The sequence below is a fragment of the Ciconia boyciana genome, chromosome 8, assembly GCF_034638445.1.
Source record: "Ciconia boyciana chromosome 8, ASM3463844v1, whole genome shotgun sequence".
Classification (NCBI taxonomy): Eukaryota; Metazoa; Chordata; class Aves; order Ciconiiformes; family Ciconiidae; genus Ciconia; species Ciconia boyciana.
In genome coordinates, this window is record NC_132941.1 from 26,455,493 (window position 1) to 26,481,390 (window position 25,898).

Below are 25,898 nucleotides of genomic sequence, written 5' to 3' on the forward strand. Positions count from 1 at the left end.
GCACCAGCTGGTGACAGCATTTTGCGACTCTGTCTGTTTTCCAGGCAGAAACAGAGAAACAGATGTTTGCCTCAGCACCACGGAGAAAAAGTAGCTGAGAGGTGGTCACCTCCCAGGCTGTTTGCAACTTAGGAAGCCTGATTGCTGTCCAAAAATGGTTGTCAGACTGCATTACAGTAACAGAGGGGATGGAACAAGAGTTAAAATGTGGTTTCTAATGTCTGTGTCTACTTTTAGAGCAAATTAAGGCAGGAAATTTCTTCAGCAATAATGCATTAAACTAAATAATGGGTTTTTTAGATTCTCTTTCTCCCTTAAAAGTGCATGGTGCATTTCGGAATCAAAACTGTATCTCAGGTCTTCATTACAAACCTTAATGGACTCATCCAGTCCAAATCATCCTGGCTCACAGTCTGTAGCTGTCTCATCATCTACTTGATATTCTGCAACATCCTTTATTCTTAGAGGTGGCTGTATAAAAAAAAAATCTTTGAAGCTCAACAAATCGTCATCTACACAGGACAGCTTCTGCTATTCAGCCAGCCCCATGGGCATTCATGAGTCCCTGAACATGCTCAGGTTTGCTCAAAATTGTTGGTTTTGAGAGTGGCCTGGGAAAGAAACTTGAAGGTGACAGCAGGACTTGCCTCCTGCCCAAGAATGTCAGATCAGAAGGTTCCAGTAAACAAAGAGTTGATCAACCCTTATGATTATATGGGAGGGGACAGAGAAGCCTCCTTTCACCACAGGACTCTCTGCTGACTTTCAAAGAGTACAAAAGAGAGAAGAAGCCCCAGTAGAAAACTGTTAATTTGAAAAAGGGATGGGGAGCACAGAAAAGGCATTTCTTCCTGTAACAGTGCTGCCCACCACCTTGGGTTGTGAGGAAGACACTCAGGAGTGGGAAAAGGAAAGGGCCAAAAGCTCCTTCCATCTCGTGCACGTGTATTCCCTTTGGAACGCAGGAACCTGGGCCAAATATGGGCTCTTATATGTTATCTTGCCTTTTATGTATCCCTCAAAATTGCACTTGATGAGCACTGGGTTGAAGTCCAGTGGAATCTAGAAGAAACATGATAAAATCAGAGCAAAAAAGAAAATGTTGTATTTTTCATGACTAGAAGATTATACCACTGAAGTTTATCCCTATTTCATGCCCTTTTCCTTAGTATTGCTTGGTTTACAGGACATCTCTGAGAAATGTTTGTTTAGTGTCAAACCTAATAAATCTTGTTTGAGTATGTATCTCTCAAAAGTTACAAGTGGTCCTATTTATCCACTATTTATTACCATGAGGAGAGTTGTGTTAAGGTTGGATGTTCTGGTGTTAAGATCTTAACTTTCACGGTGTAAAAGGAAACCGAACTGATCAGCTGTGCACTCTGGGTCGTGGAAATGCCAGAGATGTGGCACTGCTGCTTGTTTCCATGTGAGAAGTCAGCCTTCAGGAAGCTCCTGAGTGATCACAACTGTAATGTCACATTTACAGATCAATGCAAATACCTTGAATTCATGGTGAAAATTCAGCCAGTGTTTCAGGACCAGCAGTTTCACCTAAAGAGTCGTCAGAGCTCTGGTCAGAGTTGAACAAACCAGTTTGGAGATTCTTTTGCTCTAAACTGAGTATGTTGCGTTTCTCTCTTCCACAACTTCCATTTTTATAACCTTATTTCCTTCACCTATCTTGCCTTGTCCCCAGCAGTGTTGGTGGGTACCACCCAGCAGCTCGTATGGGAGAGGACCGGTTCCAGCTCAATTCATGGATGTCTTGTATGTCTGTGGGACACTGAAATTGGAGGAGGTTTTGAGAAAAGCGAAGAGAAGGAGGGTACTAGCCCCAGTTCCATCCCTGCCCATGCCTCTTGCTCCTTCACCGCTGGCTCTCTGCACAGCATGGTGAAATTGAGATTCATGGAACAGTAGTGCCAAACCCCAAAAGCAACAACCAGGAAATTAAAGCAATCATTTAACCAAAGAACTTCAAATTAGGAACATTTATTGCATCTTTACATTTCAGAAACAGCAGACGACTGTTGTAGGACTGCTGTTTTATTCATTTCATTTTGTACCCAGCGGTGTAGTTGTAGGCTGTACTTGCTTTTGCTTCAACAAAATAATTGTTGAATATACCTCTTTGACTGCTCCCATACATCCTGTTTATTCCTTTCACCTGGAGAAATCAATGTGACAGAGTTCTAGAAGCACATATTATATCTTGATATTGGGAGGTGTGCCACCAACTTTTTTTTAGTCTAAGGAAAAGGCATTTCTTAGCATACCAGTTGCTCCTTGTTGTTTGATTTGTAGGTTGTTTTGTTACGAGATCCTCACCTCCTATCTCATGAGGATGCGAAGACAACTTCAGTCGAGGACAGATAAACGCACTGTTTGGAGTGATTTGTGTTATTCCATACACTGGACTTGAGCATCCGCACACTAATAGTCCCTTTAGGTGCATTAAGACTATTGCTGTTCAGGGGATGCTTTTGTGGGAATTGGAAGCAACCTGTAAACTGCGGAAGATGCCGCAATTGGAGAAGACACCCAGACTGTCCAAAACGTGCCCAGGAGCATGTTGTTTTCTCATCGCTGTCACAGTCCATTAAGAAGCCACAGTGAATCAGTGCAGTACAAATAAAATGTTTACCACAAGGCTTTACCAAGGCGACAGTCTCCTGTAACTATTACAAAACAGCTTTGACTTTAAAATAGATATTCAAATAGCTAGTTTGAATTTAAATAGCTTGATTTTTAAGAAAGAAGAATAAGGTTGTAATCCATTAGTGAGAAAAAGAAAACTTTCCTGCAGAAGATTGCAGCTCAGTGAGACCAGATGAATCTGAAAATGGGGGTTTGCAACCCCAGGTTGCCGTAGGGTTATCCACAGGTTTCCAGCACAAGTTCACAACCATTTGGGATGGTGGAGGTGTACTAATAATGTACTAATTCCTGCTGCGATACCCCACCATAGGCCAGTCTGCACTTCCTCCTGCACTTCCTCATCCCCCAATGTATGGTGGCAGGTGGACATGGGATGAGCTGCTCAGCAGCATCCCCCATCTGTTGGGTTTATCCTTCCTCATCTGCTTTCCCAACCCTGTGCTCCCTAATGATGTTGAATTAAAAGGCATGAGTTAACTCTCGCTTCCTATCAACATGCATCTTTCTCATATTTTAATTTCCCACTTGCTTAACTTTAGTTAAGCTGCTGTTTGGAGGGGTATTGAGACATCTTGAGTGTCAAAAATCAGACCCACCCATTGCGCTTTGATTCACAGGATAGATAAGGAGAGGACCACAATACCATCATTTTGCCCTTTGGCTATTTCAAGGAGCAGCATTTTTACATAATTCATGGGAGTGAGACACATAGTAAAACCAGGAAAACAAACTTGTATGATTCCTAAGGAATTCAATGCAGAAGACCAATATTAACCTGCTTGTTTTTGCAGCGTTTTTCAGCAAATAAACATTTTTTAAAAATTCTATTTTGTTAGCATTGCTTTTGTCATTTCAGACTTGAAAAAATGTTTTAAGGCACAGCAAAATAACACATTTAGATTTTTTTTTTTTAAAAAAAATACACCTTGGGGGAGATGGATTATACACTGAGTACTGTCATCAAACCTGTGTTACCCTCGCTGGTTTATGTGGTGCAAACCTGGCTGCAAGGAGTGAAACCTCTCATTTCAAAGCCACCTTTGTGTTTCTGCTCCCCTGGCGTGACCTTGGGCAGGGTTTTGGCCTCTTGGTGCCACAGCTGATGTGGGTTATGTAGCACTCCAAACACATGATCTATTTTCCACCTTTTTCCAAATGTTCTCAGTATAAACACAGCAGTCAAAGGCATCCAGCTGGAGGAAAAATAAGGTTTTCTGAAGTTTAACCATTGGGTTGGTCTCCAGCATTGAGGTTTCTCTATGAAGCCTGTGTCAACACTTGGTCGGGCTTTAAAAGCTTCTCAGTTTTTGATGGTGGTCGGGAACAGAAGCTCCAATTGAAGTTGGCGACTGACAAAGTAAGGTAGGCGGACCAAAGCCTTGACCCAAACATGGGTGTCTGAAGTTGGAAAGCTCATGTTTTCTCTGCACGGTGGGTGAGGTGTCCCCTAGAGTGCTGTGGAGGACAACTTCGTTGCAACGTGGTGGCACGCGAGGACTGCTGAAAGCAGGGCAAGGCGTCTGAAGCTCTTGTGGTTGGCACAGATGACGGTTGCACAAGGCTAGGTCCTGCACAGTACCCAGATGTTGTGCATGCATCTGGCTACCCTTGGAGGGGTGTCCATCTGAGCTGCTCTGCTTTGGCTGTTCCCACTAAACAAAGTTTTGGCTCTTTGGGTGTAACGTTGAGAAGTAAGAAAGCTGATTTTTCCTCCAATTACTGGAATACTGTGAGTTTATGAGCTGTGAGTCTTTTCTGTGCACAGTGGAGGGTTATGATAGAAACCTCTCTGGGAACGATGAGGTGCAGAAATTCAGATTTCAAACACCCACATCTTGTTCTAGCCACAATGTCACCATTGCAAAGAAAGCAGAAAAGAAGGAGAAAGCAAATGCAGTGTGTGATGCTACACTTGTGTAATCGCTAACGGAGGAAATAAATTGCACAAATAACTTCTGAAAGGGATGGTATCAGGTGATCGCTGAGAGCACCTGATCTGGTTTGTACATGTACTCAGGCAAGCCCATTCGTTTGGGTCTCGTATCAGTGGGAGACTGCGGTTGGTGAGGACTTGCGGTTTTGGTCTTAGGGAGCACAGTGACTCAAAAAAGCAGTTATTGTCAAAATTTGGTGCTATTTGTTGTTGCAGCTAATGCCTCACTGTTTCTAATTTTGTCAGTATTCAATGCAAGGTTGGTCTCATAAAAACCCTGTTACTCCTCAAGAGAGCTTTAATTACATGGGATGTTTCTCTACTCAAGGCTGGGGCAGCGCGTTGGCATTCTGCACAGGACAGAGGATTTCATAAAGCAGAATATTTACTTTTTTTAGAGCACAATCTGACTCAATCATGGGATGCTCTGCGCCTCTGCTAGTTCTTCTGTGGGGCACATTGAGCACATCAGGGAAGCTTATCAATGTCTTACCCTATCAAACCCACTGAGTAAACTTTTTTTTCCCCTTGGTAGTAGGATTTTTTCTTAGCTTTAAGTAAAATTGGCAGTAGAAGAAAGGGGGAAAAAAAGATGTTTTTAGAGAATCTGCTATTACTGGGCAAACTCGGGATCTCCAGGAGTGAGGCACTTGCGCTCATGGGCCGCATAGGAGGACTTTAAAGAGAGGAAGAGCTTCCAGGACTTATGTTAATTTAGGTTGGAAAAGATATTTTGTGAAAGATTCAAGCTTCTCTGTATGCTGAGGTTGATTTTAGCCTAAACATGTGAAGGCCATTCAGATACAGAGTAGTACATGCATTGGATTAAAATCTGGCTCTGGTGTTGTATAGAAACTGGCCTTGTTTAGGGTTTGGTTTGGTTTTTTTAAACAACTTTATTTCAATTTATCTTTTTTCTAAGGGGAAGTGATAGTTTGGAGTGACGATAACAGTGACGGTAACAGTTAATACAGAGCTCTGACTGTTTGATACCTAGATTTTAGTATTTTTGATATTCACTATATCTACATCTAGCTTGGACCTGCCAAACAGCTTCCATTTATACTTGAGTAACGTTTTTCTAAGAAATCTGATTTCTGTTGTTTCACTCCAATAGTGTAAGTTTAGTATGTCTTCCCACTTTCAACTATATTCTAGACATGCTTAGGCTTTCACTCTAAGTATTAAAACCTGAAGTAGTTGAAGATGATGGTAACATTTATGGCAATGGAGAGCTTAAGGATGGGAGCAGGATGCATCATTCACTACTTGATCCCAGTTCAGATGTTGAAGTTCTTGCGCTTCCTAAAGTTGAGATAAATGCAAGTCTGCTATTCTGTCTGCATTGTCTGAATTGCTTTTAAATCAAGGTGTTTGTTTATATGGGGGGGAAGTATTTATCAATCCATAGCGATCTAAGTTGATATATTTTACTTCAAATTTGAAAGTAGCTGAGAGGTCATGTGGGTCTCCCATGCTTTGGGAGAAACACTTTATTTTCTGCTGATATACCTGGCCAGCCACACAGGGAAGCAGAGCCAGCGAGCTGTTCTTTTTAGGAGGCTGTGTATCATAAGTGGCTCATTTTGGAGACCTGGGGTTGGAGGTAGGTCAGAAAAGAGATCTGACAGCCTCTTCCCATTGCTGCTTCCTAAAACAGGGCTGCACCAGGAGCACAGACAAGTCACTGGTGTCACCAGGATGGCTCTTGGCTTGTCGATGGCCAACAAGATGGACGAGCCAGAAACCTTCATGCTAGTTTTACAGGTCTACCCTAGAAATTGTTTTAAATTTCTGTTGAGTTTCATTCAGTTCAAAAGCCATGAATTGACCCCCTAATCCATCAAAAATGCTATTTAAACCCATTCTCTCCGGCTTTCCTAATGTTACATGACATTATGTGATACAGAAGCATGAAGCAAAAGAGTTGCCTAGATGGGCTGTAGCTGCCACGGGTGAGATCTAGCTCTTTCCAATGTTATTTAGTTGAACTTAATCATCTCTTTAAGTTCTTGGTGAGACAATGAGGATTATAAAGGAAAACAGATAATTACACAGGTCTCCTTGTTGCAAAGGTTTTCTAGTATGCTGTATCAGTTTGTAACAAACCAATTAGATTTTTAAAAAAACCCCCACAACTATTAGTTCAGCTCCTTAATTTTGTGTTAATCAGAAAAGATGTTTGAAAAAAATCCCAGGTATTGTTAAAAATAAGGGTGTTCCTGATCCCGAAAACTCTTATTTAACAGTGTACAAGAGACCAGAAGCTGGCAGTTGCTTGAGGCAAGGATCCGAGAGTTAACAAGTTGGCATTATGCAGAACTTGCAAGGGAAGAAAAAAGGAGTTATGGAGAAATAAAGGTTGAGGCGTCAGAGGATAGGCTGGTCTGAGGTGCTGGAAATGCTCCACTGGCACTGTGCTGGCTTATGGCAGCTGAGAAACGCTCCAGGGACTTTGAAATACTGATTGGGCTGGCTCTCTAATTTCATTTTTTTATTTTCTCTCCTCCTGTTGGGCTTGCCTCAGTGTTGATAAAGTAAATTTAAGGGAAATTTGAGTTTATGTAGTACGTACATGCCTTTCTCTTGCTTATACGTATTTTGGGTTTGTTTCCTATTAAAACATTTTGGTTAAGGACCTGTTCTTCTTTCCCTGAGCAAGCTAATTAGAGCTTTCTCTTTTTTGTTCGTTTGTGTTTTGGTTTTGGTTTTGTTTTTTTTTTCTGCCTGACACATTCTTTCTGTAAATATAATGCTGTGGCTTTTGGTTCAGAGTTGAGGTCTGCTGGAAAGACTTGAACCTTTATTTTACAAGTATTTAAATGCTTATAGGAGTTAACCATGTATAGGACAGATACTGAAATCAAAGCCATGAATATTAATGGAAGAATTAAAAGTTTATTTTTAAGGAAACCTTCAATCTTTAATTTCGGATGTGTTGCATGTGCCAAAAAAGAAAAACCAAGGCACTTTTCTTTTTAATCACTTATTTTTATTTTATCACTTATTTTCTTTGGAAGAAACCTCTTATTGGAGCACTTAACTATCCTCTGATAAACACATGAGCATTTGGGTTGCAAGCTTGGCTTGCACTCTGCATCCCCATGGGCATCCCTGCATTTGTAAGGATACAACCCCTTACTGGTTTAGACTGGGAAAATTTTTTATTATATAGGAAAACGGGGTACTAGAGGGGCGGGGGTTTATTCAAGAGGTGATAAAGCAGCTCTCACTCTGTAGAGAAGTACCTTAAGGGCCCAGTGTTACTTTATAAAACAACAGTCTAGTTAGCATGACAAATGCTCTAAGTTTTGTAGCATTTATAATTCATTGAAGCTGAGCCTTTATCCCCATTTGCCAAAGCTTATAAAATATACATTTGTGGCTTGCTGGTATATGAGTGTTCCCAGCACTAATTTCTCAGCTTTATTGCTGTTTTCTTGAGCACCAGCTTTCTCAGACTTTGATGCCAAACTGGGACCTCAACGCCTTAGCTTAGAACCTTTTTTTTCTCCCTCAACACACAAGACCCTTGTAACTATTAGCTTTTCTGCCTGGTTATCTCGACCTTGGCAGGTCGTACAGCTGTATTTCTGCAGCCTGCGTTTCTATTCAGGTTTTCTCTGTTCCATTTTTACGCTGGATTTCAGCTCCGGTTTTCTGCTGAAGAGAAGAAAATGTAAGAATAGTTAATATAGCCTGGTCAACTCTTCCAGCTAGGAATTAATTTCTGTGTTTTGCTTTAATTTTGTTGTGGCCTGAAGGAGCTATGTCTTAAGAAGTATGCTCAAAACCTATGTGATGCTTAGGTTTCAGTGAAATCTATCTGAGATATTAAATTAGCTTTCACCACTGAACATTGGTATTGCCTCTGAAAATACAGTGTTCTGTCCAGAGTCCTTTTCTCTTGGGAGAAAAGTCTAAAAACAAAAAGATTCAAGTTCTAAGCCGAAATCTGGGGTGTTACACTAGTTGCATAATTTTTTTTATTCATTTGTGACTGCAAAGGTGGGATAGAAATATTTATTACCTATTTTAAAGGCATTCTGGAAATTCTTTGACCATTATATACAGGGGTTTGAAGCTAGAATTTAAGATGCCAACAAATTGTTCTCTCTGTCAGACAGAGTCCTTTCAACAGAGTCTGGGTTCCAACAGCTTGCAAGGGCTCAGACATTGAATTTAACCTTGCAAATGCAAGTCCAGAAGAAGTGGTGGGGTCAGTCTAAAGCTAGTAAAGACACACTGAACACACTTGCTTTAGTGCTTTACTTTTTTGTAATTTTAATTCAAATATTATTCCTTTGCGTGTGACACCACAGCATTGTAAAGCTGTAGGAATTGTTGATTTTCCTCATATTGTTCTTGGACTGGTTTTCTCTAGATGAAATGGAGCTTGTGTTGCTAAAATATGAATCAGCTATGCCATGAATATGTACAACATTTGCCAAAGCGCTTCTTCAGGTGACTTTGTATAATGGTACCATATGTACCTGAGAATGTATTGCTACCTTATACGTGGCCAGCTAAAAGCAAGAGGCTTGTAATTATTTTTATTTGCATGTGTTGTATGTGAGCATTTATGCACTTTGCCTGCTTTGCACAGTGCTTTCAGTCTAAATGGACAGAAATAATTCGGTTAGAAAGGCAAAGCACACAGATGAGTTGATTTGTGTTAGAAAAGGAGGGTTTAAGAGGAAGAGCATTGTTAGAGGATGGGGAAGGACAGGTTGATTCAAGCAAGAATTGCAGTAAGGCCAGGTGGAATTAGCTGTGAAAGAAATGGGCTGAAATACATAAAGATGAAGATGTGTACCACAGGAAGGGCATGGAGAGAGGTGCTGAGGAGGAGGAGGAGGAGGTCAAGCGAAATGAAAGCTCTGCATGATTGGGCACTCAAAGAAGGACTGGAGGAATATGATTTGGATGTTGGAAGGACTTGCAGTATTTTGCATGAGATTAGAGTCCAGGAAAAAAAAATATACAGTAGGCAAGAGATGCTAAAGTAAGAGGCAACTTCAGATCCTTAAGAGCTCAAATTTGTTCTCCTTCCATTCCCTGTGTGGAAGCCTGCATGGGAAGGTTGGGAGGACTCATGGGTAGGAAGGTTGGGAGGACTCATGGGTGGGAATCAGATATGGCAGCAGGACTGTGAGTCTCAGTGCTAAGTGATTGGTGCAGTTGTAACTGGTGACTAAGACCAAGAAATGGCCTTTTAGGAAGAAAGTTTTGACATGTTGAATGTGTTATTTGGCCAGAAGTTGAGAGTCAGCTGTAAGGCAGTATCAGCTGACAATTGCACAAAAGTCATATAAGCGGTAGCAGTTTAATATGTCTAATGAATATAAGGCTGGCCGTAAAATTGGAAACCTTTTGACCAGTATTTTCAATCATTAGAGTTTTGGGTGCCTACAAGATTCCACTTGAGAGGGTTTGGTCCCAACACCTTATAAAATCAGGCCCTTTCAGGGAGTCTCAACCTGGATGCTCAAAAATGTGCATCCTCAAAATCTGCTATCTGGAAACACCCCACATAAGAAGTAAAACTCTGTGAGTTTGTGTCCATGGTCTCCTCCAGGCTTTTTTCCACTTCCCACTCTGGCACATGGAAATAGGAAAAACGCTGCGGTTTTTAGATCTGTCAGAGTCCATTCAGGATCAGGGCAACCCACAAATTAAGTCTTCCTGACCCACCTTCTCTGGTCCCTTTTCTGAATGCTGACATGATAATATTTGGTATTTCTGATTCTGATAGAGTACTTTAATTTATTAATCTTCTGGAGAGTCTGAAGAGTATTAATTACTAACATACTGCTTTGATGTTCTGATTTTATTTACCCGAATTTTTTTTTAGGATGGTATAAGCACCCACAGCGTAACTATATGTATTTTAAAGAACTAACCTAATTATTTCCATATTATAGTTCACTTAGATATTTTTTCTTTTTCCTAGGACAATTAGTTTTCATTAATACCCCCATATGCCCAGTGCTCCCAAAACAAGGAGTTGTTTTTTCTCAGATGTAGCAGATACATCTACATGAACCTTTACCTATTTATTTTCATGTTGCAGCCTGTTATCAGTCTGTAAGTGGCACCAAAAAGGTTGAGTGTAAAGATAAATAAACACAGGTCAATAAAATACCCTTGAAAGAAAACATCTCAAGCTTATCCAAATTGTAGGATTCTGATTAATTCCTCTGTTTTAGCTCAAATCCATCCTTGCGGTTGTTTATACATACTTTGGGATTAAAAGATCTGGCAGTCTTTTCTGGGGCTTTGTGCTTTAGTGTAGCTTCAAACAACACCTGAGCCAGAGTGCAGGGGCATTTTGGGGGAAGTTTTGTCACAAATTGGTGCTGGGGCACAGCAGATCTGACGCCTGCAGCTCTTTGCTGGGGGCTTGATTAAAAAAAAAAGCAGCTGTCATTTGTCCAGTACAAGATGTAGGTAAAGGTGTTGGGTGGGAAGCTCTTAGCATTCTCCTGCCTCTGCTTGCTATTGAACTGATGTTTGTTGAATTTGCAGGGGATAGAGCATCTCTGAAGAAAATGCCAGGGTTTGGGGGGACTAAATACAAATTTAGAGTCTTTATTTAGAACATATCAGCTTTTTTTTTTTCTTGGTGATATATAAATGCATATTGGTTTTGATGGGGTAATACAAAGGATGAAGCTATCCTATGAAGTTTAGATGCAAGTGTTGATAAGCTGTGACATAAATTTAGCAAGGAATATTCCACAAAACAAGGCAAAAAAAGATGGATTAAACTACTGTAATAACAGGAGAACAGCAAAAATCATTTGTTGAATAAAGCCCTTGCTAGCAAAGCTGAAAAATACCAAAATGAACAAAAAAAAGGGAAAGAACTATTTTTACAACAGACATATTATTGCAGTTTAGTTTATGTACTGTATTCTCTGTTGAAAATTCCTCTGTCTGGTTTACTTAGTATAAATGGATTTAGGCCGTGAGGATAATTCATCTGAGCAAAAGCTGGCACTAGCACAGTAAGAAGAAAAATTGGCAAGCCATAAATGGTTCAATTTTAATTATTATATTCCCTGACACAGGACAATTTTTAAATCATGGCCAGTGTCAGACTGGGATAAAATTGGTCCAGGGGTATGTTTCCGTAAGCATTATCTTGCAAAACTGCCAAACTATCTGCTGAAAAACAGTCTCTGATTCTGTTTGTTCATGTTAATTTTATTTTTTTTACAGACGCATTATGAAAGCGGAGAGTATATTATACGACAAGGTGCTCGAGGGGACACTTTCTTTATAATCAGCAAAGGAAAGGTAAGTTGACACCTTTTCACAGGCAAGTGGGACGATGGCAATGATGGTGGCGGTGTGCTCCCGAAATTCAGTGCCAGCCAATGCTTTCTTCTCTCCCCTCCCCAAGGCACAAATGTTGCAACACTTGACATTTAATTAAAACTTCTTGGTGCTGTATCAGGAGGGAAGAGTGGCCTGAAGGAGAAAGAATAGATCTCATGCTGTTTTACACATGTGCTCACAGTGAACACTTTGGGGTTGAAAACAGTTGTTGAGTCTCTTGGTAAATGACCAAAAAGCTCAATTTTTTTTTTAACGGTATACCCTACAATACTCAACGTTTTCTTTGCTAAGTATCCCTCTTACAAGGCTGACTTCCAGACTTCATTCCCATGGCTATCACTTCTCAGCTTCTCCAAATTAAATAATAGGAAGCCAGAGAAGTCTGAACTCTCTCCTTGGGGAAGAAAAAAGGTCTAAGTTTCTGTTCCACTGCTCACAGGGAAAATATGCTTTTTGACCTCTTTTCCCATAAAATCCTGATGGGACTTTATAGATAAGAGTTTTTTCCTTCCATTCAATTTTTTAATTATTTTTTTAGCTGGCCTAATAGTATTACACTTGAGAAACATTTGGCTTCTTTCCGCATAGCAGGATGAAGATATTCAAGGGAATACACAGTGATTTCCCACTGCAGATGAGATGTGATATATTGAAAGTAAACACAAATGGATAAATATGCTTGAAAGTAGGCCAACTCCAGCCTCCTGGTTTGTGGATCTGATGTTTATACCAAGGCACTTATTAACGTTGGCTTCGCGTAATTAAGGGTAGCAAACCCCCCATGGCATCTGTAGAGGAAGAGTGTGGGTGTTGTACCCGCCATTGGGTTGTTTCCCGAGGCAGCTGTCAGCTCTCGGGTACTAAAACTAGATTTTCACCGTCATATTCCACTCTCTATCTCTGGGAGCCAATCTTCATCAGAAGAAAAAAATGGTCTTTTTCAGATGAATAAGATAGTCATGGACAAATTTCTGAAATGAAGATAATCATGGACTGCAGAAAGCCAAGTTTGATGGTATTCCCTCATGCCCTTTCGCTTCCCTCCACTCAGAAGTAATATTTCTTCTTCTCCCAGAATAAGGACAACCACGATGCATGCTTCAAATCCTTTTTTTCTTTGCCCTCTTTTAATGGGCAAAAATAATGGGAGGGTGCACCTCCCTCCCTCATTGATTGAAGCCCTCCTTGCCATGTTGGCCAGCCTGTTGGCAATGATGCTTTTGCCCCACTTGGTCAGGTGGATCCCATCCCTTCCTAGCAGTCCTTGATCTCCAAAGAGAGACCCTTGGTTGTAAAAACCAAATCCCTGTTGCTGACACCAGCTGGGCAACCAGTTGTTGACCTGCACCTCCTCAAGCCCTTACACCTCACCTGCAGGATGGAGGAGAAAACCACCCATGCTCTTGGCCATTGCTCTAGAGCCCTGTAGTCCTGCTTGAGATGCTTCTTGGCTTTATCCCTGGCCTTTGTTAGTTTATCTTACTGTGACAGCTGATGGCCAGAAAAAGGGAGCTAAAATAAAACAATGCACATGGGCTTGTTGAGATATTCCCAGACCCTCAGCTGGATCCTTATGGCTTGACAGAAATTCCCACAGGGACAGTTAAATTCTGCCCAGTTTTCTCTTCTAAGCTTCCTGATTTGTAAAAGACATATCAGTGATTGATAGAAGATGGATGGAGTTGGAGAGTGTTTAATTTTAATGCCTGTATTGGGACATAAGAGCTACACAGTGGATGTAAGAACTAACCCATGCTAAGGATACAGCCCAGGACAGGAGGAGTAGAGCCTTAGCAGCGAAACATGGCATAAATAGCAATGAAATCCAGAATTAACAAGTCAATGTATGCTGCCTGGGACTTTCTGAAGCAGGGGCACATAATGTCCCATGTCCCATGCTAAAACCTGACCCAGGCAGCTTAATAAGCCAGAAAAAATGCTGGCTGCAGCTCATATACCTGGGACCTCACATGTACTTTCTGCATTCAGCAGCATTGCATGAGTATTATCGGTGAAAGCTACTTTTAATAAAAACTCTGCCTTGCCTTTTATGTCAGAGCGTCTGTAGTGACAGTCAAGTGAACAGAGAAGATTTTTTACATTTCTGAGCCCAGCGCTTCTCTCAGAAATGCTTAGAAAGACTTCTGCTCTGTTTTCTTTCAGCCCATGCTCCATGGAATTTTCTTTTAGGAGCAAAAAACTTTTCCCCTTTTTCTCTCTCAACTCCATCCATCACACTTGATTCCACTCCTGAGCTCATTTAGTTTATTTATTATTGCGTGTTTCCTCGAGTCCAAGTGAATAGAAATCAGAAGTGTGTTCAAAACACCCTGCATGCAGAAATCTGTTGAATAATACGTCAGATAAAGACAGCTTGGTCCCTTCTGCTTGCTAAATGCTGCTGCTCCATGCCTGCTCTGTACCTTGCCTTTACCCAGAGACAGCGTGTGCCATGCTGTGCCATTGTACACCATTTTCCCTTTAAAAGCCATGGCATGGCACCAATTTAATGCTGGATTTTGCGGGTTCTTCACTGGTGTTGTGGCTATTCAAATGGCTCATCGCTTTGAACCATGTAGATTATCACCCTCCCGTAATCCCTTAGCACTCATTGCTTAGGATCAGTGGAGGTTGTGGAGAAAGAGCTTTAATATGTATTAAAGTTCCCTTTGTTTGTCCAAGATCTTTTTCATCAGCTACAAATCCTTCTGGCTCATCCATTATGTGTTCCCTACCCTCATTTGATCTTCGATGAGTCACTGCAGATGTTAAATGTAGTGTGGTGTAGACTGATCGCTCATTAATGACTCAAACCCACTGGTTTTACCATCCATAAAAGAGATGGAAGAAGGTGTGGGCCACAATTGTAAATTGAATAGTGAAATTAAACTGGAATGTCTCTAAATCTGAAAGGATGTATCTGACATCCCAGATTTTGGCTTTGTGAATTTTCATATGCAAAAGCTCTGACTAAAGCTAAACAGCCTCAAAAGAAGCAGATGAGAGATTTTCCCATGTGTGCAAGGTACCTCATCCCAATTAAATTTTGAACAACTCAGGCTTTGGAAATGCCTGTCCCTCTCCACTGACCATAGACAGAGACTGGACAACTAGATTTATAGATGGTTAACGTTGGGAGAGGTGATCCCCACCATGCACTGCTAGCAGGGGGTTGTATTTCACCTGCCTTCTCATACCATAAGAGGTATGAGTTACCTCTGATAACAGCTGAAAAGGAAGAAATATTTCCCATAGAGGGCCATTACATCAAGAACATTCACCTTTCATGGAGCCCTTTGCATCCTTGGTATGTCATGCCATCCTTAGCACGCAGCGAGATGTCAGGGGCTTTGTCATTACATGGCAGCTGGGATTTATATCCCATACTGGCATGGGAAACCAGAGCCAAGGGTGTTCAGATGATCAATTACTGTTTTTCTTCTGAAATAATTTCAGAAAATAAAAAGGACCCCCCAGAGATAGGAAATCATCACTCACAGATGTGAAGTCATCTTCCTGTTATTGCAGTGCCATCTTCTTCAATTTAGGCTTACACTAGGTTATACTAACCATGGTTTTACAGTGAGTAGAAAGTCTGCTTTCTATCAGCAGTAACTGCTTTTCTCTTTCACTGCAAAAAAAAAAAAAAAATTAAAAAATAAGATGGTATATTCCTTTAAACTTCAGTGAAAATACTTGATTTTTGCTCCAGCTAGTTATCCCCTCCCTGAACTTGAGAGAGAGTAAAAAGGAGAGGAGACATCTTTCATCCTGTAATGCTCCAAACTGTTTCATTGCAATTATGTCTAAATTTGGATTATTTTTGTTATTCCTTTCCCTTAAGTGAACTAAGCAATGCAAGAAATCATGTGGAACAAAGCTAACAGAAGCCTATGGCATGTGTCTGTCTGATACGCAGAAAATATTTGGAACCTGTTTCTGCTGCTGACTCCATAAAGGCAATGACTGTGCTTGTGCAGCCAACTCCATGTTTAGAGTTAAAACCTCCAAAAAACCATAAGTATTGCATTTTTGCAAGAGTAGTAGGTACCTTAGTGGAAAATAACTGCTCATTTTCTTGGATGGTTGGTTGGTGATGCTGTTGGAAGAGTGCAGGACTCTGGAGAATTACATGGTTCCCAGAGGAGATACAGATCAGAGCTTTTCCTGAGAGGTCCAGGAGATGACAAATCCCTCTCTGAACAAACAGGTTTTATTTGTTAATTAAACGTTTTCTAAATGTGGGGGGGGTTTGGCTTTTCAACAGGTAAATGTTACTCGTGAAGACTCCCCCAGTGAAGATCCGGTCTTTCTCCGTACTCTAGGGAAGGGAGATTGGTTTGGAGAAAAAGCCCTTCAAGGGTAAGTGCTCCTTATGATGTAGCTCTTACGTTGAGATAGTTTTTCAAGGACTTTTGCAGCCTTCAGAGGGCTCTTGCAGTTTGGAAAGAAACTGGGAGTGGGTTTATGCTTTTGGAGTCGGGCATTGTCACTTGGTGTCGCATGTTGCAAGGAGGCAGCACCTTAATGGGGAAATACGGTTTGTTCTGCAGTTGAGTGGCCAAATATAGATCTTCCCAGGTTTGTAGACATCAGAAAATAGTTTCTGTTTGCACTGTCTTCCCTGACCATGCATTTGAAGGTCAAAATATTTGACATTTTGCAACTCCGGAGTATTTTTAATGTACAATACATTATGGGGATACATATGCAATACATATATAATACATACAACACATTATACAATATATTTGATGGGGTAGACAGCTGAAGGCAGGGCAGTGGTGGTGGTTTTTAAATTATCTTACTGTGTATATATGATTTTGGTGGAGGTGGGAATTGTATGTGGGTGACCTGTTTTATATAAACGTTTTCCTTTGGGAATGAACTAAAAGAAGAGAAACTGTAAATCCATATTCAACAGGTGATTATTACAAAAATATGCTTTATTTCCATAGGGAGGAATAAGAATAGGAATAGTAAAACACGTGCTTTAGGCAGGAATTTGGGGCACCCATTCATCCTAGTGGACAAATAGTCATCCCATCCTGGGTACTTATCTGTGCATAAGAGCTATTGGGCTTCTCTTTGATGCTGTGATAATGTGTTCAATCCCTCCTAAATCAGCCTTCTTCCAAAAAGAAGGCAGCAGAACATTTGAAGGTCAAATTTAATGTCATTTCTTGGCAGCCAGGGAGATGTATCCAGCACCAAACTCGAGTCTTGCCCCTGCAAATCTATACCTTAATTATAAAATAATATGGTTGTTAAATAAATGTCCTTATTTCAGTTACTTTTTTAATACTAAAATGGAGATTAACTATAATTTTGCATTTCCCCCCACAAACACATAAGATAGAAACACTTTTTCTTTATTTGTTCAGAGCCTCACAGAAACTTTACTCTTAGAGCCTGGTATGTTTTTAAAACAGCACCAAATATATTGTGGCATCCACTCTAATAGTGAGAGCAGGCGATAGTGTGCCAAACAACAAATTTTTGAAGAAGAGCTGATATGGGAAATAAAAGGGATTTCCTACCTTGCATCCCTAAACAGCTCTAGTGACATGCAGCACCACCATGATGAGAATTTCTCAGCATTTAAAATACAGTATTTTGGCTAACTGTCTCAGACTGAGATTAGTTAATTTACAATAAATACTTGTCTGCATATATTTAAATATTCAATACATAGTAACTTTGATCTTCTGAAACTAAATGGAAACTTAATAATTGAGAGTATGTCCTCAACATATGAGGAAAGCATAATACTGACATTTTTTTTTGCTAGGGAGATGGCATACCTCCAGTTTGCTAATAAGCTCAGTAGTTCTGTAGCTAGATTTAAATTGAATAGTGTGAAAATACTGTAATGTAAAGCATCCAGCATATCCAGATAAATTGCTAATAAATTAGTATCCTTCAGGACTGTGTAAGACACCACTGTTCAGCAACTTGGGAAACCTTTAGGATGTTTCTACTACTGTAAAATACAGTTATGGCTGAGAGCTCAAGACAAAATCGAATTTTTAGTGTCTTTTCTTTACTTTTTAATCTTTGACTAATTTTTCAAAACTTTACTGGAACTTGCTTAGCAATACTTAATTACATGCTATTAAATCATGCTGTGATTTCATATGTGTAGGACGTAGTAACAACTAAAAGACATTTCTTCCTGACAATATAAAATAATTGTTGCAGCGTCCATTCAGTGTAGTGCTGTGCAGCAGGAGGACAGATAACAAATATTTTCTAGTCTCTCACAGAATACTGACATAGACATCGGGTGATGATATACATTATTCTCTTTTTTGTGCTTGCACCAGATGGCACGCGTTATTTCACAGTATCCCATTGCATTCCAGCAGGAACAAAACAAGTCGTGAAATGATCAGCCACATCATCTTACAGTAACACTCAAGGCGCCCAGCTGTTACAGTGTTCTCTTACTTTTCTGGCTAATTGGCTCAGATAGCAGATGTATAATTCACAGTATAGCAATACATGATTTACAGTGTACTCACAATCAGTTATTTTTTTGGTGATGTTTTCTTAGTTGGAAAGAAAACATTTTATAAGGCTGTTTACAACAATTATTTCTATCAACAGGGAAGTAACAATTTATTCAAATAAACAAAGGAAAATAACTCAATGCAACTTGATCGCTCACATACAAAAACTAGCTAATAATTAGGGTGTGCTGCCTTGGTGGTGTCCCACAGCTGAATCTTTGCACGAGAGCATCTGTCTGGACCACACTGCATCCTCTTCCAGAGATGATGTTTTTGGAGCGGCCATCCATCCATCTCATTGGATGGAAAACATGGGTTAGTCTGCGGTGGACAGTCTTACAGAGAACGATGGGGAGAGAAAAGAGGACAGAAAAGCAAATCTTTAGAAATATAAGAGAAGGCTCTTTCTCCTTTAGAAATGGTTTCCCATAGGCCAACTCAAAAGAGGATCAGTTTGAGCCATTGCCTCCCTACTGTTACATTATGTATTACATCATATATTGTATTTAGATAGAGCTGTCGTTTCGGGTGCTGTGGGTTTCACCCAGTTTTGGGACCCACGAGGAGCTCCAGACCATGGGGCAAAAGAGCGGTGGCACATGGCAGAGGGTTGATGTTTTGGAGAGGCGATGATGGAGGCCACCTGGGTGAGCAGGAGAGGGATTTTGAAAGAAATATTTGTAGATCGGTTCATAACACTTTGACCAAACTGGCCAACCCTTGAGATCCAATAGCTGGGATTTTCTGGCGAGCGTGTTGGCTTTTAAAAGAGGGGATCCCTAAACACTCGACAGCCTCAAGTCTCCTGGGTAGTGGCAAGAGAGGAAGAATTTTGGAGAGTAGCCCAGGTTGAAGCTGAGACAGGGCTTGCCCTGGCCTCCACAATGTATGTGTACCTATTTTATGTATCTATGTATAAATATAAATGCTGGGAGTACATTGTACTGAAAAAAGTAATGGAAATATGGATGCTATGCTTTGGTTTAAACTTACACAAATATATTAAACGGTTTTAGCAAAGATGTTTTCCTCATAGTAGGATGAAAATGGCAGCTTGTTTTAAGGCTGTTGTCTTTGAGAGGAGTGTTTTTAATGCAGTTACCAGAAGAGGCAGCTACTTCAGCGTGGCTGGGGTGGACACTGGTGAGGCAAAACAGGGTTACGGAAACACAGTTTTATTCTGAAAGCAGCTTAGTTTGCTTGTTTGTCCATGTCAGCCGTCTTTGAAAATAATGAAATTATTTGTTTCTCACTTAGAGTTTATCATCTTCAGTTGTGTTGATTTCTAAATCCATGTGGGCGTGTATTTGTGATGCAAAACACATATTCATTTGACTGCGAGCAGAACCATAGCAGGGTGACAGCCAGTTTGAGGAGATGAGGGCATCTTGGCAACTGGTATGAATTATTTCAGGGCACGGCCTATGGAAAAGGAATTTGGGAAGCCTTCCTGCCTCTGGGGTCATGGCAGGTCGGCTCGTGGATGGGACCGCCAGAGGAAGCTCCTGCTTGGCGCAGAGAGCCCTGGCCAAAGGGTGTCCTCCTTTCGTCCTTCTCATTTGTAAAAAATAAAATACAGATTTTTTTTGTTTATTATTATTTTTTCAAAATATGTTTGTGGTGCATAGGGTGAAGAAGAAATTGTGGTCTTTGGGTCATGCAGGAGGTGCTCTGCTGTGGTGACAATTATAGTGATATTTGAGGTACTGTAACAGCTTTATATATAAATTTTTTGTTACCTTCACGATGATTTGAAAATGAGTATGGTAGTACCTGTCTCATGGGACATAACAACACATCTTCCTTTCAAGAAAATTTGTACTATTTCCCATTTAGATCTCTGCCTCTGGAGGCTTCTGTGTAGTTATTTTCCAAATGTCACAGAAACCACCTCTCCTCTAACTCCCCAAAATCCCTGGGGTATGTTTTGTGCGCTGGTAATTCACAGGAGCAGTAAAACAGTATATATCTGTATGGGTAGGAGTGTCAATAGACAATTTCCTTGCTGACCATCCAAACACTTTATTCCATATTTCTAACTTAAAATTGTGTGAATTGCTGTGGCGGATGTTGTCATCAGGCATCAGAAAAAAGTAGTAATGCACAGGGAAATATTAGTGCCTCTTTAAATCAGAATTGCGGCTGGCAATGTCAGAGCTTTATTTATTCATAAATTAATGTAGGAACTGAATATAATCCCAAAAACTTTTTAAAACATCCAGTAGCTGATGGCTGAGATGAGAATGAGACATCAATAAATAGGACATTAGAGTATTGGCAATGCTATCGATTTGTTTCTTTTTCTAATATATGGTTGTTTTCTCTTGCTGCAGCCAGGGTTATGAGTCAGACTCCAGAATTAATAATTTCTATTAAATCTCTATACATGCTGCAAGAGGTGCTGGGGTCCCGCTTATGCTCCTTTTCTCCCTGCTCTAATTCCGAGTTTGCTTCTGTGTAGTTGGAGTGAAGCTACTGCTAAACTGACCTTTACATTACTCCTTTTCCCAGATAAGAACATAAAAATGTGTTTTTTCATTAAAAACTTAATTGCCAAAACCTGGAAACCTGTTTAAGTGCCCCACCTTGCTGCCCTGCTATCTTCTTTCTTGCCCTTTCTCTTATTTCTTACCTGTTTCATTTCTTTTTTCCCAGAAATTCTTTTCCCCTGTTGCTCACTAGTAACTTTTGAAGGACTGCAGGGATTTATTTACTCGGTTCAAATGCGGGGAGAATGAGACTGATTGTCAGCAGTTAGAAAATAGCTAACTTGGTAAATGGTAAAACGGATTTGCATGCTGGCATCTTCAAATATTTTCTATTCTGCAAGACCCACACACAGTGCCCGTACACTTCACAGCCACCTTGGCTGTCCTGGAAAGGAAAAGTGCAGGCTGGAGTGGCTTTTATTTTATGTTATTATAATTTAATTTAATTTTTTTTTTTTTTTTTTTGTAAAATGGATGCTGCTTCTCAGACTGATCTTCATTCTTGCAGTAAAACAGGGTATTTTTCACAATTCCTTGCTGTCAAATACTGCCTGTTCGTCCCTTTCATTTGACACGCACCAATTTCTGCTTATTACAAATCACCTGTTGGGACTTATCTAACGAGTTTTAATTTACTAAATACCCTGTCATTTCTCTCAGCCCTCACTATGCCTGAACAGTTGTGTCTAAAAAAGCTTTTTCAATGTCCTTGACTGAACTTCTTAGTGAACGTAAGAGTCGTGTTTCATCTTCATTGGGCACTTCCTCACAATACCGTGCTTCCACTAAAACCTTACCATCTGCTGACCTATTAACCTAATTGTCTTGAATTTTCTTGGGAGAAGAGAATGGGATGGAAGATTGGAAATGTTTATTGCTCTATGACATAGAGGCGGTCACACAAGTATATATGTGGCAAACAGGAGTCTCATTTCAGGGTGGCATTATAAGATATATATTTTAAAAATACTAAAAATATATGTATAAAACATATATATATCCTATAGGATAATATAGTTTATTTTCTGTTTCTCCAGGGAGAAGTACTAGTCCTTCTGTTGCGATCAGTGTGCTTGGGAAAGAGGCATCCAACCACCAAAGAGTATTGGGGAAGGGTCTGGGGACCAGCAAAATTACAGTGTAAGAAAGCAAATGAGATCTGTGATGGAAAAGGAATGGGAAAATGGGCTATGTGGTCCTGGCTCTGAGAATTATGGAAGGTTCCCACCTCCAGTGATTTCTCTTGCTCACGGCCTTGGCATGAAGCTGTTCCTTGCTCACCTGTCATGCCAGGGGTCACGATGCAAAGAGATTCACTATTGCCATTTCAGCCCAGTTAGGAATAGGGAAAAGAAGAAAAAGAAAGAAAAAACACCCATAGGGTAGAAATTCAGTTCAGGATAATGTAGTTTTCCAGCCAGGAGCCCCATGGAGATGAAGATGTACCCATGGTGGTCATCATAAAATTGAAGCAGTGCTGCCAATGTTGTTGTGCAGGAGAATGAGTCTAAAAACAACCAAAAAAGACCCTTTTAACTTTGGCTCATAGGAGGGAGCAAGTTGGAAAGCACTTTTTATCACCCCTGTTGTTAAATAAGGGGGCTTTCTTTAAGTCCAGGGTGTTTTGTAGCCCTTCGCCTGCCCAACACCTGCCATACTCTGTGCATAGCTCGTGGACCATGGATGCGACCCACGGCCTCCAAGGACCAGCTGGAAGTTATTTCATCCATTACGTCAGCTACTTTTTACATTTATTACAAGTGTTGGGTGATCTTAAAAGGAATTTCAGCCATTATGGCTGTATTTCCCATCCTCTTCCCCTCCCCGGGTAGATCCCTGCCCATAAAGTCAGGTGAAACCTGGGAGGTGGGAGCGGGGCCTGATGGCTGATGGATTTTGACCCATCACCCCAAGACACAGGGAACACCAGAAGATTTAAAGGGTTTGGAAAAGCTGTTGGCAAACCCCTGAAACAAAACCCTCCCAGAGGCTTTGGAGGGTAACAGCTCAAAAGCGTGGACAGGTGGAAGCGAGGAAGCAAAGTGACACAAAGATGGTGTCACCATATGGTTCCCCACAGGGCTGGCTTTCTTCCAGCAGACCTGTGGCCCCCTCTTGGGTCGGGAGAGGTGGCCGTGTGGACCTTTGGTCTGATTGATCTCCTAAGGGCACACCGTGGCAATAATTAAATGCTACTAAAATGTCTCCCTGTCCTGTCCAGGCTGGCTTCTGGTGTTTGGGTGCCCTCTGGTCTCTGGTCTCAAAGCCCTTAGATAGGGCATCGCTCTAGCACAGGTGAAGATATTTTATGATACTGCTGTTGCAAAGTAAATTATGAAATCTTCATCAGGGCCTTTGCGATTTGTTTAATTACATTATTGCGAGAACATATTGATTGCTGATGTAATTGCTTCACTTTCTCCAAGTACACATTTTTCACCCTTTATTTCTTCATAAAACACAAGCCAATATTACGTTGGGTTGTGCAGGAGCTTCCGGCGAGCGTCTTCAGGTGGTTGCCAAAAGCTCTTGATGCTCTGGGAAGTTCCCTGGCAGTGAAGAGGCTCCCAATTAAGGGACTCATCCAAAGTCTTTTAAAATGGGCTGGCAGATTCGTCCCGGTTGTTGTTAGGCATGCTCTAACTCACAAAAATGTAGCTATGCTTTTGTCACCTAGCAAAAATAAATCTGGAGTTTTTTGGAGCTGTGTCGACTTCAGCCACTCCGTATATCAAGAAATGAGGGGGAAAGGACCCAGAGGGACAGAGCAAGATGTGTTGGCTCTGAAAGCATCCTGCCTGAGGCTGCTGTGTTGTGACTACAGAGATGAAGGTTACCTTATGCTTTTCCAACAAGAATGAATTGATACTATTGACTCTTCTTGTCTTAAATAAAAATACAGAATCATAGAATCATTTAGGTTGGAAAAGACTCTTAAGATCACTGTGTCTAACCACTTCTCCCAGTCTTCCTGTTCTTCTTCCTCCTGTTCCTTCTCCTGTGCCTTTTTCTCCTTTTCCTCCTCCTCTTCCTCTTTTTCTTCCAGCTTTTATTTCTTTTATTCTTTTGCTAAACTTTGTATTGATTTTTTCATCTTCATTCTTTTTCTTATCTTTCACCTTCCTGTGTTCTTCCCCCATTCCTCTTTTCCTGTCTCCTCCTCATAGAGTTCCTCCTCCTTTTCTTCAGACTCCTCCTACTCCTCTTCCTCCTGCTCTTGCCTCCTGTTGTCTTCTCCTCTTCCTCTTGCCTCCAGTTGCCATCTCCTACTCCTCCTGCTGTTGCCTCCTGTTGCCATCTCCTCGTCCTCCTCCTTCTCCTCTTCTTCCTTTTTCTTGCTGTTGCCTCCTGTTTTCTCCTGCTGCTTTCTCCTCCTCCTGTTGCCTCCTCCTCCTCCAGTTCCCTCCTTTTGCCTCCTCCTCCTTTACCTTCTGTGTCCTTCTGTGTCCTCCTCTTGCCTCCTGTTTTTCCTCCTCCTGTTGCCACCTCCTCCTCCTCTTGCCTCTTTTTGCATCCTCCTCCCCTTGCCTCTTGTTACCTCTTGTTGTCTCCTTCTCCTGTTTTCTCCTATGTCCTCTTCCTCCTCCTTGTGTCTCTACCTCTTGCTTCCTCCTCCACCTCCTCCTCTTTCTTTTGTTGCCTCCTGTTGTCTCCTTCTCCTGTTTTCTCCTATGTCCTCTTCCTCCTCCTTGTGTCTCTACCTCTTGCTTCCTCCTCCACCTCCTCCTCTTTCTGTTGTTGCCTCCTGTTGTCTCACACCAGGTGAAACCAAAGGTCCATCTAGCCTGGTGTCCTATCTTTTACAGCAACCAGAATCAATTGCTGAACAATGTCCTGAAACAGAGCTGATGGCTTTAATAATTTATAATCCTTGGTGGGTTGTTGATTGACTTTTCAAACATGTGCAAGTGGTTTTAAAATCCATGACCTTCTGTGGCAATTAGTTCCTCAGTTTAAGTGTGCAGGATGAGAAGAAATACCGATTTTAATGTGGGGGTTTTTTTGGATGGGCCATCTGCTGCTCTTATGAGATGCCTCCAAGTTCTCAGATGTGCACTTGACTTCTTGATTTGCAGAGAGCTCAAGAGTCTGTTGTCTGAGAATATAGATGTGGCAGCAAGCTATTTAATATGAAGACAAATAATAATTTTTCCTCACTATGTTTAGTTTCTAGCTTCTTAAATGACTTGGCTAGTCATTTCTCTGAGTTCCATATCTCTGGAACTCTGTCCTACTTTTCCTTTAACAAGAACCACACTTTTTATACAAAGATATTTGGAACTAGAGCTAACCAACTGCCGTATCATTCTGCATTTTGACTAACAGCTGTTCAGTCTATAATTTGAGGTTTTTTACTAATTTGTGTGCTGGTGATATAGAAAGCTGGTAACATCTTAAAGTAGGCGTTGGTGAACCTTCCCAAAAAGTCGTGCAGCTTTTCAGATTTGTTCTGCATGGCAAGTTACACAAGAACTACTCTTCCAGGCTTGAATAGACAAAGGGTTTCTTTAGGACCAAAGTAATACAGCAAGGAGAGCAATTGCAAGCAATCATGCCCGCAAAGGCTCTTTCAATGTCTGTGTTTAGATGATCACTTTAAAAGCTCGAGTAGGGCTGGAGTTAAGCAGTGAGATGGTGAATCAGGGATTTTCAGCTGCCTGATTTTCCCCATTGTCAAATATCTTGCTTACAAATTTCTTGAATTTCAGGGCAATTGACTTGGAAATGAGATGCAGCTTTGTTTTATAAATGCTGAACAAAACCCATTGCAGTCAAACGACAGTAAACACCACGTTAAGAAGGAAAAACAAATTATTATGTAGTTAAGCAAGATCAGTGAACACCAGAATTGGGCGTATTTTGTGCCTTATCAATTGCCTGCCTTGTGCTGCATTTTGAGCAGCCACTTTGCATTTCACAAGCCTGTTTACATAAAATTCATAATCATGAAAATACATC

General features: G+C 40.9%; 1 protein-coding gene and 1 long non-coding RNA gene across 3 annotated transcripts in view; both read left to right on the forward strand.

Moving 5' to 3' along the window:
• The window catches only part of PRKG1 (protein kinase cGMP-dependent 1), a 526,334-nt gene that overhangs the window by 382,499 nt on the left and 117,937 nt on the right, over positions 1 to 25,898 (forward strand). For both annotated transcript variants that reach the window (XM_072869342.1, XM_072869341.1), the window contains exons 6-7: positions 11,819 to 11,896; positions 16,206 to 16,300. In XM_072869342.1, the coding sequence (XP_072725443.1) occupies positions 11,819 to 11,896; positions 16,206 to 16,300 (173 nt within the window). The remainder of the gene's footprint in view (positions 1 to 11,818; positions 11,897 to 16,205; positions 16,301 to 25,898) is intronic.
• Positions 20,099 to 22,064, forward strand: LOC140655200 (uncharacterized). Its single transcript, XR_012043707.1, has 3 exons — positions 20,099 to 20,153; positions 21,428 to 21,456; positions 21,977 to 22,064. It is a non-coding gene; the product is annotated as an uncharacterized lncRNA (long non-coding RNA).